The 15307-nt window shown below is 42.6% G+C and overlaps 1 protein-coding gene across 1 annotated transcript in view; it reads left to right on the top strand.

Moving 5' to 3' along the window:
• The window catches only part of F8 (coagulation factor VIII), a 101933-nt gene that overhangs the window by 44729 nt on the left and 41897 nt on the right, over positions 1-15307 (top strand). The window contains exons 9-15 of the mRNA XM_080653299.1: positions 369-590; positions 1172-1439; positions 2108-2279; positions 6457-6550; positions 7181-7395; positions 10269-10419; positions 11239-11448. Of these exons, the coding sequence (XP_080509425.1) occupies positions 369-590; positions 1172-1439; positions 2108-2279; positions 6457-6550; positions 7181-7395; positions 10269-10419; positions 11239-11448 (1332 nt within the window). The remainder of the gene's footprint in view (positions 1-368; positions 591-1171; positions 1440-2107; positions 2280-6456; positions 6551-7180; positions 7396-10268; positions 10420-11238; positions 11449-15307) is intronic.

Genomic DNA, 15307 nt, shown 5'->3' with positions numbered 1-15307 from the left:
TTCGTGACTCTGGCAAGAGCTGTTGCTTTCACAGTACCCCAGAGTCCTTAGAAAGTTTGGTTTCAAGTCAAGATAATAAAATTTATAAGGTCAATTTGTTCATCCTGTACTTTTAAAAATATTTTCATTGATCTCAAAGTGGAATGATGAGGGAGGGAGAGAGAAACATCAACGATGAGAGAATCATTGGCTGAGCCCGCAACCCGGGCATGTGCCCTGACTGGGAATTGAACTGTGACCTAATGGTTCATAGGTCGACGCTCAACCACTGAGCCACACCGGCCAGGCTGTTCATCCTATCTTAGAAAAGGTTTTCCATTGCAATTTCTCTACTTCATGACCATAGCTATCCTATTCCAACTTTACAGGTCTGATTGGATGTCACAAGAAATTGGTCTATTGGCATGTGATTGGAATGGGCACCACCCCCGAAGTGCACTCAATTTTCCTTGAAGGTCACACATTTCTTGTGAGGAACCATCGACAGGCCTCCTTGGAGATCTCACCAATAACCTTCCTTACTGCTCAGACACACCTGATGGACCTTGGCCAGTTTCTACTGTTTTGCCATATCTCTTCGCACCAACATGGTAATATTTGTGGATCTTAAAAACTAGAATGATAAGTATCCAGCTCTTATTTTAATTAAATTTTCTGTCCACTGTCCAGTATAGGATTATGTTAGACCTCAACTGAGATTCCCTGGTTGCCAGCTGTCAGAGTAAAGATGTTGCCTTGCGTATAAGGGGGCTTGAGTACTTGTAGTATTGGTGACATTTTAGTTCAATACCTGTGATAGAGGCAAGGAAGATGGGTTCAGGATAAATGAAATGGCAAAAGTGAGGAGGACAGTATATTATTGGTTTTCCAGCCTGATCCCATTAACTCGGCCTTGATACTGTGGAGAGATGGCAGGTCATACATAGCTGAAGAGATGATTTATGAGAAAATGTAGGGCATGCAGGAGGCAGCTGATCAATGATTCTCTCTCATCATTGATGTTTCTATTTCTATCTCTCTCTTTCTCCCTTCCTCTAGGAAATCAAAAAAAATATATTTTCTTAAAAAAGAGAGAGGGCCTTGAAGGCCTAATGACAGAGAATGATGTCATAGAAGTTAAGGCAAGAAAGTTTTGTAGGAATTTGACATGGTTTTGTTTGTCTGACTCCAGATGGTATGGAAGCTTATGTCAAAGTGGAGAGCTGCCCAGAGGAACCCCAACTACGGAAAAAAAATAATGAAAAAGAGGAATATGATGATGATGATGATGATTTTTATGACTCTGACATGGATGTTGTCAGCTTTGATGATGACGACTCTTCTCCCTTTATCCAAATCCGCTCAGTTGCCAAGAAGCATCCTAAAACTTGGGTCCACTATATTGCTGCTGAAGAGGAGGACTGGGACTATGCTCCCTCAGTCCCTACCCCCAATGACAGGTAAGCACCTTTTGACTCTTGCTACTATCTCTTCCCAATACTCAAAAGGTTCTTCCTAGTTATTCAAAACAATAAATCTTCAAACCACATTTGGGGTAGGTGCAGGCATGAAATCAAATGTCAAGGACATTAATATGTTTGGAAACCAAAATAGCTAAGCATCAAGGATGTATGGAGGGACCTGGAAAGTATTATGCTAAGCGAGATAAGCCAGTCAGAGAAAGACAAGTATCACATGCTCTCACTCCTGCGTGGAATCGAATGAACAAAACAAACTGATGAACAAACTAGATCCAGAGACATAAAAGCGTAGAACAGAATACAGAATCTCAGAGGAAAGGTGGGGGAGGGTAGGTAGGTGGGAAGTGATCAACGAAAGAATTTGTATGCATATATACATGACCCATGGACACAGACAATAGGGTGGTGAAGGCCTGGGATGGGCTGGGGCAGGCTAGAAGGGGTTAGTGGGGGAAAGAAGGGGACATGTAATACTTTCAACAATAAAGTTTTAATTTAAAAAAATAGCTAAGTATTAAGGATGCATGTACTTTTCCAACTCTTTTCCTCAGTTAAATCATTCAGCTGTTTTAGAGTTGGATTTTAGCTACCTGTCCTCTCCCTAGAATTCTCCATTTCAACCTCTCATCTTTTTGTTTCTCGTTCAGCAGTTATAAAAGTCTATATTTGAATAATGGTCCTCAGCGGATTGGTAGAAAGTACAGAAAAGTCCGATTTATGGCATACACAAATGAAACATTTAAAACTCGTGAGGCTATTCAATATGAATCAGGAATCCTGGGACCTTTACTTTATGGAGAAGTTGGAGATACACTGTTGGTAAGTTGAGGAAAAGATATAAGGTTGGGTAAGAAGAAAAAGTCTGGAAGGATTTGAGATTCTTAAAACTTCATAATTCAGCCTTATCTCTAATGGGCATTATCTTTTAAAAATCATAAATACTACACAAATGTGTATTATAAATTTGTTTAAAAATTTAATGCCACTCATTAAACCTGCCACTCCTTTGAAATATTCATTGCTTAGGCTTTGATACATATTCTTCTAAAACTTTTCCCACCAATTATATAGTACAGGAATCAGCAAACTGTGGCCTGTGAGCCAGATTTGGCTCATAGTCTATTTTTTGGACAGCCTATAAAGAACTACACCATAGTATTTCAATAAAAGAAAAGAAGCACATGCTCATGTAATAGGTGGAGAAAGGGGTTTGACAAAATCCACTACCCATTCATGATCGGAAAAATTCTGAGGGAACTAGCAACAGAAGTCAAGGTCCTTAACTTGATGAAGAATATCTAAGAAAACTTCATAATGTGGTGAAAAACTGAATGTTTTCCCCTTGAGATTGGGAACAAGCTAAGATGTCCACTCTTGTCACTTTTATTTAATACTGCACTGGAAGCCAGTGAAATGAGCCACACAAAAAAAGGAATTAGAGGCATTTGGATTGAAAAGGAAGAAATAATACTCTTTATTTGTAAGTAACATAATATTATGTGTAGAAAATCCTGCTAAAAAGTTGTTAGAATAAACAAGTTTAGCAAGGTTGTGAGATACAAGATCAATATTAAAAAATAAGTTGTATTTCTACATATTTCTGTATATTCCTATCAGTGAACTAGAGGCCCGATGCACAAAGATTCGTGCAAGAATGAGCCTTCCTTCCCCTGGCTACTGGCACTGCCTTTGCTCGGGCTGGAGCTGCCTTTCCACCTTCCCATGCTGCCCAGAGGCCCACAGCGGCTGAGGCAGTGCGGAACGCCTGCGTTGTCGCCATGGTGACAATGCAAGCATCCCACACCCCTCCCCCAGCCACTCAGCACCTGCATATGCAAATTAACCCGCCATCTTCGTTGTGTTAATGTGCATACTCGCTCCTGATTGGCTGGTGGTGTCACACAGGTATGCTCGATTTGCATCTTACTCTTTTATTAGTGTAGATACTCTGATAATGAAATTAAAATAATTTCATTCACTATAATATCAAAAAAATAATTTGGAATAAATTTAACAAAAAGGGGGAGAAACCAAGATGGCGGCATAGGTAAACACCTAAACTGCTGCCTCGCACAACAATTTCAAAACTACAACTAAAAGACAGAACGGACACCATCCAGAACCACAGGAAAGCTGGCTGAGTGAAAATTCTACAACTAGAAGGAAGGAGAAAAGCTCACAGAGAATTGGAGGTACGGCAAAGGGGCTTTGTGCGCGCAGAGAGGAAGGGCGGCTGAGAGCTTGGCTGACTTCCTCTGGCGGAAGGGGGAAGGAAGCCTCGGACCGCGAGCTGGGAAAGGCAGAAGTCTGAAGGCGCACACGGGCCAGTGCGCACAAAGGCTGCGGAGGTAGCCATAGGCTTTCCCTAGTGAAAGGGAGTCAGAGGATCCTGACTGAGCCCCAGTTCTGACTGCAGTGAACCCCGGTTCCAGGCGAGCCCCTGGGGACCCATGCTCTTGTAGGAGGAGTCTGGACTCTCGGGCGGAGACTCAGGAGCCGGGGAAGGCGGAGGACTGAAAGTGCGCACACGCACCGCGCCGGTGCGCACAAAGGCTGCGGGGGTTGCCACAGGCTTTCCCTAGTGGAGGGGAGTCAGAGGATTCTGACTGCACCGAGCCCCAGTTCTGACTGCAGTGAACCCCAGTTCCAGGCGAGCCCCTGGGGACCCACGCTCTTGTGGGGGGAGTCTGGACTCTCAGGCGGAGACTCGAGCTGGGGAAGGCGGAGGACTGAAAGCGCACATGCGCGCAGGGGCGGGGCTGACAGGAAGCCAAGACTGAGACTCCACCCCATCCAAGCTGAGCACAGAGGCTATTGCAATTTGGCAAGTCTAATCCTATAAGGCTGTCTCCAGCACCGGGCTTCTCCCAGCATAGACACAGCTGATCCTTACAGCCAACTGGCCCGGAGGTCAATTCTTCCCAGTGATACCAACAACAATAAAGACTTAATTACAACAAGGCTGTACACACAGTCCACAAAGGGGTGCACCAAGAGTGTCCACCTCAGGTTAACTGGGGAAGCAGACCCACTGGGCCATATTGGAAACCTAGCACAAATATCTACCTTACCAACTCAGGGATTCAGTGAAAATGCGGGGTCAAAGAATCAGATCACAAACGAAAGAAATGGAGGAAAACAAACGACTGGATATAGAATTCAAAACCACCGTTATAAGACTTTTTAAGAATATCCTAGAAAAGGCCGATAAATATAACGAGACCCTCGAAGATATGAAAAAGGACCAACTAGAAATTAAACATACACTGACTGAAATAAAAAATATTATACAGAGACCCAGAAACAGAATAGAGGAACACAAGAATCAAGTCAAAGAATTGAAATACAAAGAAGCAAAAAACACTCAACCGAAAAAGCAAAAAGCAAAAAAAAAAATCCAAAAAGTTGAAGATAATGTAAGAAGACTCTGGGACAACTTCAAGTGTACCAACATCAGAATTATGGGGGTGCCAGAAGAAGAGAGAGAGCAAGATACTGAAAACCTATTTGAAGAAATAATGACCGAAAACTTCCCCCACCTGGTGAAAGAAATAGACTTACAAGTCCAGGAAGCCCACAGAACCCCAAACAAAAGGAATCCAAAGAGGACCACACCAAGACACATCATAATTAAAATGCCAAGAGCAAAAGACAAAGAGAGAATATTAAAAGCAGCAAGAGAAAAACAGTTAATTACCTACAAGGGAGCACCCATACGACTGTCAGCTGACTTCTCAACAGAAACTATGCAGGCCAGACGGGAGTGGCAAGAAATTTTCAATGTGATGAATAGCAAGAACCTACAACCAAGATTACTCTACCCAGCAAAGCTATCATTCAGAATTGAAGGGCAGATAAAGAGCTTCACAGATAAGAAAAAGCTGAAGGAGTTCATCACCACCAAACCAGTACTATATGAAATGCTGAAAGGTATTCTTAAAGAAGAGGAAGAAGAAAAAAGTAAAGGGAAAAAATTATGAACAACAAATACATATCTATCAACAAGCCAACCTAAAAATCAAGTGAATTAAAAACCTGAGGAGCAGAATAATCTGGTGAATATAATAGAATCAGGGGCATAGAAAGGGAGTGGGCTGATAATTCTCAGGGGGAAAGGGGTATGGGGGGGTTCATGAAGAGAATGGACAAAAATCATACACCTATGGATGAGGACAGTGGGGGGGAGGTAAGGGCAGAAGGTGGGGTGGGAAAGGGGTGGAGGGGAGCTATGGGGGGAAAAAGGAGAAATAATTGTAATAATCTGAATAAAGATTTATTTAAAAAAAAAAATTAACAAAAAGGGACTTGTGCACTGAAAGCTACTAACCACTACTTAGATAATCTAAAAATGTAAATAAATGGAAAGATATATTATGTTCATGGATTGGAAGAGTCAATTACTATTAAGACTCTTCCAAATTTATCTACAGACTAGAGGCCCAGTGCACAATATTCGAGCACTTGCAGGGGTCCCTCAGTCCGACCTACACCCTCTTGTAGTCCGGGAGCCCTCGTGGGATGTCTGATCGCTTAGGCCTACAGTTGGACATCCTTAGCACTGTCGCCACTGCTGCTGTGCTCGCCAGCCATGAGCCTGGCTCAGGGCTTCTGGCTGAGTGGCCCTCCCCCTGTGAGAGTGCACTGACCACCAGGGGGCAGCTCCTGCATTGAGCATCTGCCCCCTGATGATCAGTGCGCATCATAGTGACCAGTTGTTCTGCCATTCGGTTGATTTGCATATTAGCCTTTTATTATATAGGATTCAAGTCAATCCCTATCAAAATCCCAACTGCCTTTTTCATAGAAATTGACAAGCTAATCCTAAAATATAGATAGAATTGCAAAGGACCCCCATAGACCAAAAAATCTTGAAACAAAGAACAAACTCCTATAATGTGGATGCAGAGAAGCTTTTGTTTTCTGGATATAGGCCACACTTTTCTTCTTGATCCTGGTTGTGTTAGGACTTGATCTTCTAGCTCATTTATACTTTCAGATTATATTTAAGAATCAAGCAAGCCGACCATATAACATCTTCCCTCATGGAATCACTGATGTCAGGCCTTTGCATGAAGGGAGATTGCCAAAAAGTAAGTGTTAACTCTGTTTTATAGTTCTTACTTACCTGTAGGTACCGATGAGGTCACAGTCTCAATAACAACTAAAATTATGCTGGGCCTTGCCCCAGCTGTTATGCACCATATAGGCACATTTATCACCCACAATCCTTTATGCTATACTTTCCAGATTTATTTCATTTATGTACTTTATAAGGCACTCAAGAAAATGCTATAATTGTTGCTTTAAACATACATATGTAGTTTTAGAAAATTATGGGGGTGCCCAACCGGCATTGCTCAGTGGTTGAGCATTGACCTATGAACCAGGAGATCACGGTTCGATTCCTGGTCAGGGCACATGCCAGGTTGTGGGCTCGGTCCCCAGTGTGGGGCATGCAGGAGGCACCCAATAAATGATTCTCTCTTATCATTGATGTTTCTATCTCTCTCTCCCTCTCCCTTCCTCTCTGAAATCAATAAAGATTATTTTTTTAAATTGTATGAATCTTAAACTTCTAATAGGTGCAAATTTAGTTTCCACTTATTGAAAAACATCTTATGTACATATAGATGTGTAGAGCTCTTGCAATAGCAATATGATTACCAATATGTGGCTTGTTATACTCTAATCAAGCTATTCTGGGGTTTGCATGTGGGTAGGTGTGAAACATCTGAAAGATATGCCAATTATGCCAGGAAATATATTCAAGTACAGATGGAAAGTGACTGTAGAAGATGGGCCAACTAAATCAGATCCTCGGTGCCTGACCCGCTATTACTCAAGCTTCGTTAATCCAGAGAGAGATCTGGCTTCAGGGCTCATTGGCCCTCTCCTCATCTGCTACAAAGAATCTGTAGATCAAAGGGGAAACCAGGTGAGTTCTTCTCTTTCCAAGTGCTGAATTTGAAGCTGAAAATGGAATGATGATGTCTATGAACTTCCACATAAGATTTCCTATACTCCCTCAGTGTATGTCTCCCAGTAGAATGCAGAAAATACAGTAATCTGCGATATTGGCCAGTAAAAGAAATGCATTGGGTCTCTCACATGTGTTAATTGATTTTGAGTTTGGTGTAATAATCTTGCCTGCTGGATAGATAGGAGACCTGCGCCCTAGATTATTTCTATAATACTCATACCTAGTTTAAAATTCCACTCTTTGTAGGTGATCTTGCCCCTTTTAATATGCTCAATTATTATCTATTTTATTTTTTTAAAATATATTTTTATTGATCTCAGAGAGGAAGGGAGAGGGAGAGAGAGATAGAAACATCAATGATGAGAGAGAATCATTGATTGGCTGTCTCCTGCATGCTCCCCACTGGGGATCAAGCCCACAACCTGGGCATGTGCCCTTGACTGGTATCAAACCCGGGACCCTTCAGTCTGCAGGCCAATGCTCTATGCATGAAGCCAAACCGGCTAGGGCAGCCTTGGGCAAACTACGGCCCGCGGGCCGGATCTGGCTGTTCTATCAGGTTCTCTTGCTCTCCCCTCCGCTCCTTTACTTTGAATTTATATTAGTTCACACAAACACTCCATCCATGCTTTTGTTCTGGCCCTCCAGTCCAGTTTAAGAACCCATTGTGGCCCTCGAGTCAAAAAGTTTGCCCACCCCTGGGCTAGGGCAATTATCACCTATTTTTTGATGACACACAAATCTTATCACAGCCTAGACTTCTCTAGAGTTCAATAAATATTTTTTGAGCAAAATACAGGGAAAGATATAAAATATTTCAGAATATGACTAGAATTTGGACCACTTCTGCTACTTTAAAAAATAAAGTTAAATTCTCTGAATAAGAAAACTTCACAAAAACGCATGGCCATATTGCTGAGGCTTGACTATATGTCCATTTGGTTATGATACATAAGATTCCTACTAATCTGAAAACTCTTCATTGGTTTAGACTCAGCAGGGGTCCTCAAACTTTTTAAACAGGGGGCCAGTTCACTATCCCTCAGACCGTTGGAGTGCCGGACTATAGCTTAAAAAAAAAAACTATGAACAAATTCCTATGCGCACTGCGGGCCTGGGACGAGTCGGCTGCTAAGCAGGACAGGCAGCGGCACCCGGCGGGCCGCATGTGGCCCGCGGGCCGTAGTTTGAGGACACCTGGAACTTTAGAGACTAAAGCACATGAATTTTAATGCAGAAAAAACATGTGGCACACAAACCCAGAGCGGTATCAATTTGACCAAGTACCTGTCTTGACAAATTTTTCCTAATTATGGTTTCTCCACTATTTTGGGGAAGAGGACTAAAATGTACGTCTACTAGTATATACTTCAATCTCTTCCCCTCAGAATTTTGGTTTCTGTAGCAGTAGATTATGCAAAATGAAATTGATACATGTTAGTGAAGTTTACACATTAAATCTTAAAAGATTCAATTAGCAATTGACTAACTCATAACTGGTTCTTACACAAACTGATCTTCTGAAAAACACAGTTTTTTCAACAGAAAACCTAAGGTATTTGTATTAGTTAACATTTTACGGTTTATCTGAGCTTTGTTATTTGATTTCTGTTTTCTATTTTTTTTTTAATTTTTTGCCCTAACTGGTTTGGCTCAATGGATAGAGTGTTGGCCAGTGGAATAAAGGGTCCCGGGTTTGAGTCCAGTCAAGAGCATGTGCCTTGGTTTCAGGCTTGATCCCCCATTGGGGCCATGCAGGAGGCAGCTGATTGATGATTCTCTCTCATCAATGTTTCCATCTTTCTATCCTCTCCCTTTCTCTCTCTAAAAAATCAAAATATTTTAAAAAATTTTTTGTTAATGCTCACTCAAGGATATTTTTCCATTGATTTTTAGAGAGAGTGGAAGGAAGGGGGAGAGACAGAGAGAGAGACATCGATTTGTTGCTTCCCGCATGTGCCCCAATCAGGGCTGGGGAATGAGCCTGCAACTGAAGTATGTGCCCTTGACCGAAATTGAACCTGGGTCCCTTTAGTCCGAGGGCTGGCGCTCTATCAACTGAGCCAAACAAGCTAGCGCCTATTTTTAATTTTTTCATAGATTGGCAGCCTTGTGCAAGGGCAGTTGCTAGATGGAAGTTTAGGAAAGGCATTAATCTTACTTGATGTGACTAACTTACTTAAGAAAGACACTGAATAATCACTTGGGTCTTTACGAGTAAAACTCCTCTATTCTGAACATGGAAAGAATGAGGCTACAGACTGTACCAAAAAATCAGCCAGCATGTGGCTTTGGCTCCAGAATAAATGAAGTTTAATGGGTCCAGTCAACCTCTTGTCCTGAGGACACATTCACTTTAAACATATGCATACTGCTGCCCTAGCCGGTTTGGCTCAGTGGATAGAATGTCGGTCTGCGGACCGAAGGGTCCCAGGTTCGATTCCGGTCAAGGGCACGTACCTCAGTTGCAGGATCCTTCCCAGCCTGGGCCCTGGTCAGGTGCGTGCAGGAGGCAATCATTTGATGTGTTTCTCTCACATTGGTATTTCTTTCTGCCTTTCCCTCTCTCTTCCACTCTCTAAAAATCAATGGGAAAATATCCTCTGGTGAGGGTTTTCAAACAAACAAAAAACATATTCTTACTGCTCATAACACCCACTCCCACTCCCAGGCTCTGGTCCATGCCATAATAGTGACCTATGGAGAAGTGGAATTGAACCAAAGGATTATAGATATATCACATGCATGCTATCACTTCTATTGTAGACTGCAAATTCCTACTTGACCATAGTAGTAGTATTTCCTTCTTTCATGGGTGTAATTAACAGATGATGTCAGACAAGAGAAATGTCATCCTGTTTTCTATATTTGATGAGAACCGAAGCTGGTACCTCACAGAGAATATGCAGCGCTTCCTCCCCGATGCAGATGGAATGCAGCCCCAGGATCCAGAGTTCCAAGTTTCTAACATCATGCACAGTAAGTAAAGCAGCACCTGTCTAATGAGTACTAGACAAAGGGAAATTGACGCCACCAAATTGATGTCCATATAATGGATTGCTTTATCTGCCATGCAAGTCATAGTTCCTTAAAAATCATTACATACAAACATATACAATTTTATATAAGTGCATATGATCATAAAACATATTTTTTTATTTAGAAAGCAACAAATATTTAGAGAACTTTTTAAAAGTTTTAAAAATATTTTTCTTGATTTTAGAAAGGAAGGAGAGGGAGAGAGAGAGATAGAAACATCAGTGATGAGAGAGAATCATTGATTGGCTGCCTCCTACACGCCCCACACTGGGGAATGTGCCCTATCAGAATCGAACCATGACCTCCTGGTTCATAGGTCAACGCTCAACCACTGAGCCACACTGGCCGGGATGTCCTACTTTTTTGAAACCTGTTAGTCCTTGAATCTGGAACATTACAGATATTCATTTGTTTCACGTGATCAAATTTTTTTTCTTCCTGATTTTTCCTCTGTGTGGTTACTACTTTCCCCCTTGCAACTATAAGCCGTTTGGAGAGAGACACTTTGAGACCATGCAAATGCCCTGCTCCCCACCCGCACCCCCATATAGCACTCAAAGCCATCTCTACCGTAATGCTCTATGACTCTTCTGCCCTTGGGATTAGGACTTAGCTGACCAAGTATTAACAATCGACTTTTCTGGAAGGTATAATGCTGTCTCTTCTTGGACATAACAATCATATCTGATCCTATCACGACAATCCAAAATAGTAAACCCTGATACTGCTAAAACCTCTTGTTCTCCATTTCTTTTGCAGGCATCAATGGCTATGTTTTTGGTAGTTTGCAGCTGTCGGTTTGCTTGCATGAGGTGGCTTACTGGTACATTCTAAGTGTTGGAGCACAGACTGACTTCCTTTCTGTCTTCTTCTCTGGATATACCTTTAAACACAAAACGGTCTACAAAGACACACTTACCCTATTCCCGTTTTCCGGAGAAACTGTCTTCATGTCAATGGAAAACCCAGGTTAGTTATTTACTTTATTCTTTTAGTAACAGCTGTGATTGCACCACTAGCCACTCATTCTTTTTGGTCCACTGGCCCACATTTGGGCAGAGATTAAGTGGTTCAAGTGATTTGGGGTAATGGCAAGGCATTTTAATGACAGCACCACAAAACAGATCCAGAGACAGAGAAACATCGATCAGACCATCACACCTCAGAGGGAAGGTAGGGGAGGGTGGGGGTAAGGGGGAGAGATCAACCAAAGGACTTGTATGCATGCATATAAGCCTAACCAATGGACACAGACACCAGGGGGGTGGGGTCATGAATGGGGGGTATGGGGGGTAATGAGGGAATAAGGACACATATGTAACACCTTAATCAATAAAGAAATTTTCTTTAAAAAGTCTTTGCTCTAAAAACTACCTTTGGCCCAGCTGGTGTGGCTCAGTGTTAAGTGTTGACCTATGAACCAGGAGGTCACGGTTTGATTCTTGGTCAGTGGGGGTTGTGTGTGGGGCAGCCGATCAATGATTCTCTCTCATCATTGATGCTTCTCTCTCTCCCTCTCCCTTCCTCTCTGAAATCAATAAAAAATATTTTGAAAAAAGAACAAGCGTAAGAGAAAGAAGATTAACCAGGCTGTCCTGAAATACTACAAAGTGGATAAGAATGGCAAAAGCCATCACCTTTGTGGGGAGTGCCCTTCAGATGAATGTGGTGCTGGAGTTTTTATGGCCAGCCATTTTACAGGCATTAGTGCTTCAACAAACCAGAAGACAAGTAATTGTATATGGGTTAATAAAAGACATGAACTAACATTTTTAAAATTTTGCTTTAAATATCATTAAATGAGGCTCGCAATCCCCAAACGTATGATATACTTATATCCCTATGTTTAATGAAATCGTAGTGAACTATAAATGTTCACTGTGGAACCAAATAGGAGTACATTTTTTATTTTTATAACTTGTTTAACTGAAACCCTTAATTGTGTTCCTGTTTTTCTTGTATTGTTTTTTTCTCTAATTATCTTTTTAAAAATAGTTCCAGCCCTAGCCGGTTTGCTCAGTGGATAGAGCATCGACCTGCGAACTAAAGGGTCCCAGGTTCGATTCCGGTCAAGGGCACATGCCCAGGTTGTGGGCTTGATCCCCAGTGGGGACCATGCAGGAGGCAGCCAATCAATGATTCTCTCTCATCATTGATATTTCTATCTCTCTCTCCCTCTTCCTTCCTCTCTGAAATTAATAAAAATATATTTAAAAAAAATAAAAATAGTTCTATCGTATAACATATTCTTTCTTGCTTAGATACTGACCTCCTAGACCAGTGGTTGGCAAACTGCGGCTCGCGAGCCACATGCGGCTCTTTGGTCCCTTGAGTGTGGCTCTTCCACAAAATACCACGTGCAGGCGCACACGTAGTGTGATTGAGACTTCGTGGCCCATGCGCAGAAGTCGGTTTTTGGCTCTCAAAAGAAATTTCAATCATTGTACTGTTGATATTTGGCTCTGTTGACTAATGAGTTTGCCGACCACTGTCCTAGACCCATGCATCCTCCTACTCCAGTGTGGGCTGGTTGTTCTTTTTAGGTCTGAGGCTGTTAATTGCCTTGGGACTTTTCATTATGCTCCCTCAAGATAGGTCCCTGGTTCCTGTCTGCCTATTTTTAATTAATTTTTATTTTATTTGTTTAAAATATTTTTATTTATTTCAGAGAGGAAGGGAGAGGGAGAGAGAGATAGAAACATCAATAATGAGAGAGAATCATTCATTAGATGCCTCCCGCCCACAACCTGGGTATGTGCCCTGACCAGGAATCAAACTGTGACCTCCTGGTTCCTGGGTCAATGCTCAACCACTGAGCCACGCTGGCCAGGCTGCCTATTTTTTAATATACTCTTTCATTTTGGTAGAAAACGTTCTCTAATAATTTCCTGAGCATGGTTGCATTAAAGGTAGATTTTCTGGTTCTTTGTACATTAGAAACTGCCTTTATTCTCATTTCCCATTTGATTGATTATCTGGCTGCACATAGAGTGAAATGTGCATTAATTCCAAAATTTATTTGATCATAGAAACCTTTTCCATGGAGTTCCATAGTTTCACAGGGCTCTGTGGAAATATACACTGAGTGGCCAGATTATTATGATCTCTGAATGCATAATAATCTGGCCACTCTGTGTGTGTGTGTGTGTGTGTGTGTGTGTGTGTGTGTGTGTGTGTGTCGGCCTGCCTGCTGGTTGAACTCCTGGTCGAGGGGACAATTTGCATATTAGCCTTTTATTCTATAGGATATACACTGAGTGGCCAGATAATTATGCATTCAGAGATCGTAATAATCTGGCCACTCAGTGTATTTTGGGGAAATATTTCCCTTTGAGGGAAAGCTGGACTCACTTAAGGTTTTGTTTTCAGATATTGTGTCAGATGATGAGGCTGTTTAGGTACCTGATGCGTAGCTTGGTAAAGGTGTGTTTGTTTTTCACTTATGCTTATGCATCTACTTTAAAGGTAGATTATCCATGAAATTCCTTCACTTGGATAAACCTGTCCACATTAGAAATGAATATTGCTAACATTGTAGTGGGATTTGTATGTGTATTCTAAACCTAAGTCCTACTCCCTTGTGCTTTCTTACTCTGCAAATTGGTGATGCTGTGGATGCTAGGCATTGTGTTATATGATTAGAAGGCATTATATGATGGGCTAAATACTATTAGCCTCATTTATAAACTGGAAAACTAGAATCAGAGAGCTCAATTGACTTGCTCAGAGTCACACAGCTGGTAAATTGAAGGGCTAGGATTTGAATCCAGGCAATCTGACTCTAGAACCTGTGTCACTATGTTATATAGCAGTAACAGCTAGCCTATATAACCTTTCCTGAGTTAAGGCATTGTCATCATTAGAGCTCTGTGTGACTATTAAGACTCTCCACTATTGTGCATGCTAATTACATTTCTCCATTTTTATTCCAACATCTATTCGCTTTTAATCACAATCCTTTCTTATGGTCACAAACAGATATACCACAACAGCAGCCATGCAGATCTCACTTTTGCTACCATTGCTAAGCTACTGTTACATGTGGCATAAATTTAACCCAATCCTATCTAATAAAGAAGGAATATGCTAATTGACCCTCATGCCATTGCAAAGATGGTGGCACCCACAGCCAGTAAGGAGGGAATATGCTAATTGACTGCCCGCCCTCAAAGATGGCGGCGCCCACAGCCAATAAGGAGGGAATATGCTAATTGACTGCCATGTCCTCAAAGATGGCAGTGCCCACAGCCACAAGATGGCAGCGCCCAGTCCCCTCAGCCCTGCCGGGGTGGCAGGCATGCGGCAAGGCCGGGCCTGCCCCCCTCCAGGCCTGGCCACTCCACACACCTGCTGCTGGAGTCCCCCAGTCCCCTCAGCCCCCCAGCTTCTCAGGGCCGGCCCGAGGCTCAGGCAAGCCTTGGATGGTGGCTGCCCAGCTGCCCAGGGCCAGCCTGTGGTGCAGGCAAGCCTCAGGTGGTGGCTGCCCAGTTGCCCAGGGCTGCCCAAGGCTCAGGTAACCAGGACCGGCAAGGCTTGCGGTGCCGGCAGTGGCAGCATCAGAGGTGTGATGGGGCATCGCCTTCCCCTGATCTCTGGGTCACCTCCCACCCCTGAGGGCTCCCAGACTGTGAGAGGGGGCAGACCGGGCTGAGGGACCCCCCTCCAGTGCATGAATTTTCATGCACCAAGCCTCTAGTCCAGGGGTGGGCAAACTTTTTGACTCGAGGGCCACAATGGGTTCTTAAACTGGACCAGAGGGCCGGAACAAAAGCATGGATGGAGTGTTTGTGTGAACTAATATAAATTCAAAGTAAAGGAGCGGAGGGGA

Source organism: Plecotus auritus, assembly GCF_963455305.1.
Source record: "Plecotus auritus genome assembly, chromosome: X".
NCBI lineage: Eukaryota > Metazoa > Chordata > Mammalia > Chiroptera > Vespertilionidae > Plecotus > Plecotus auritus.
This window is presented reverse-complemented; position numbering and strand designations above follow the sequence as displayed.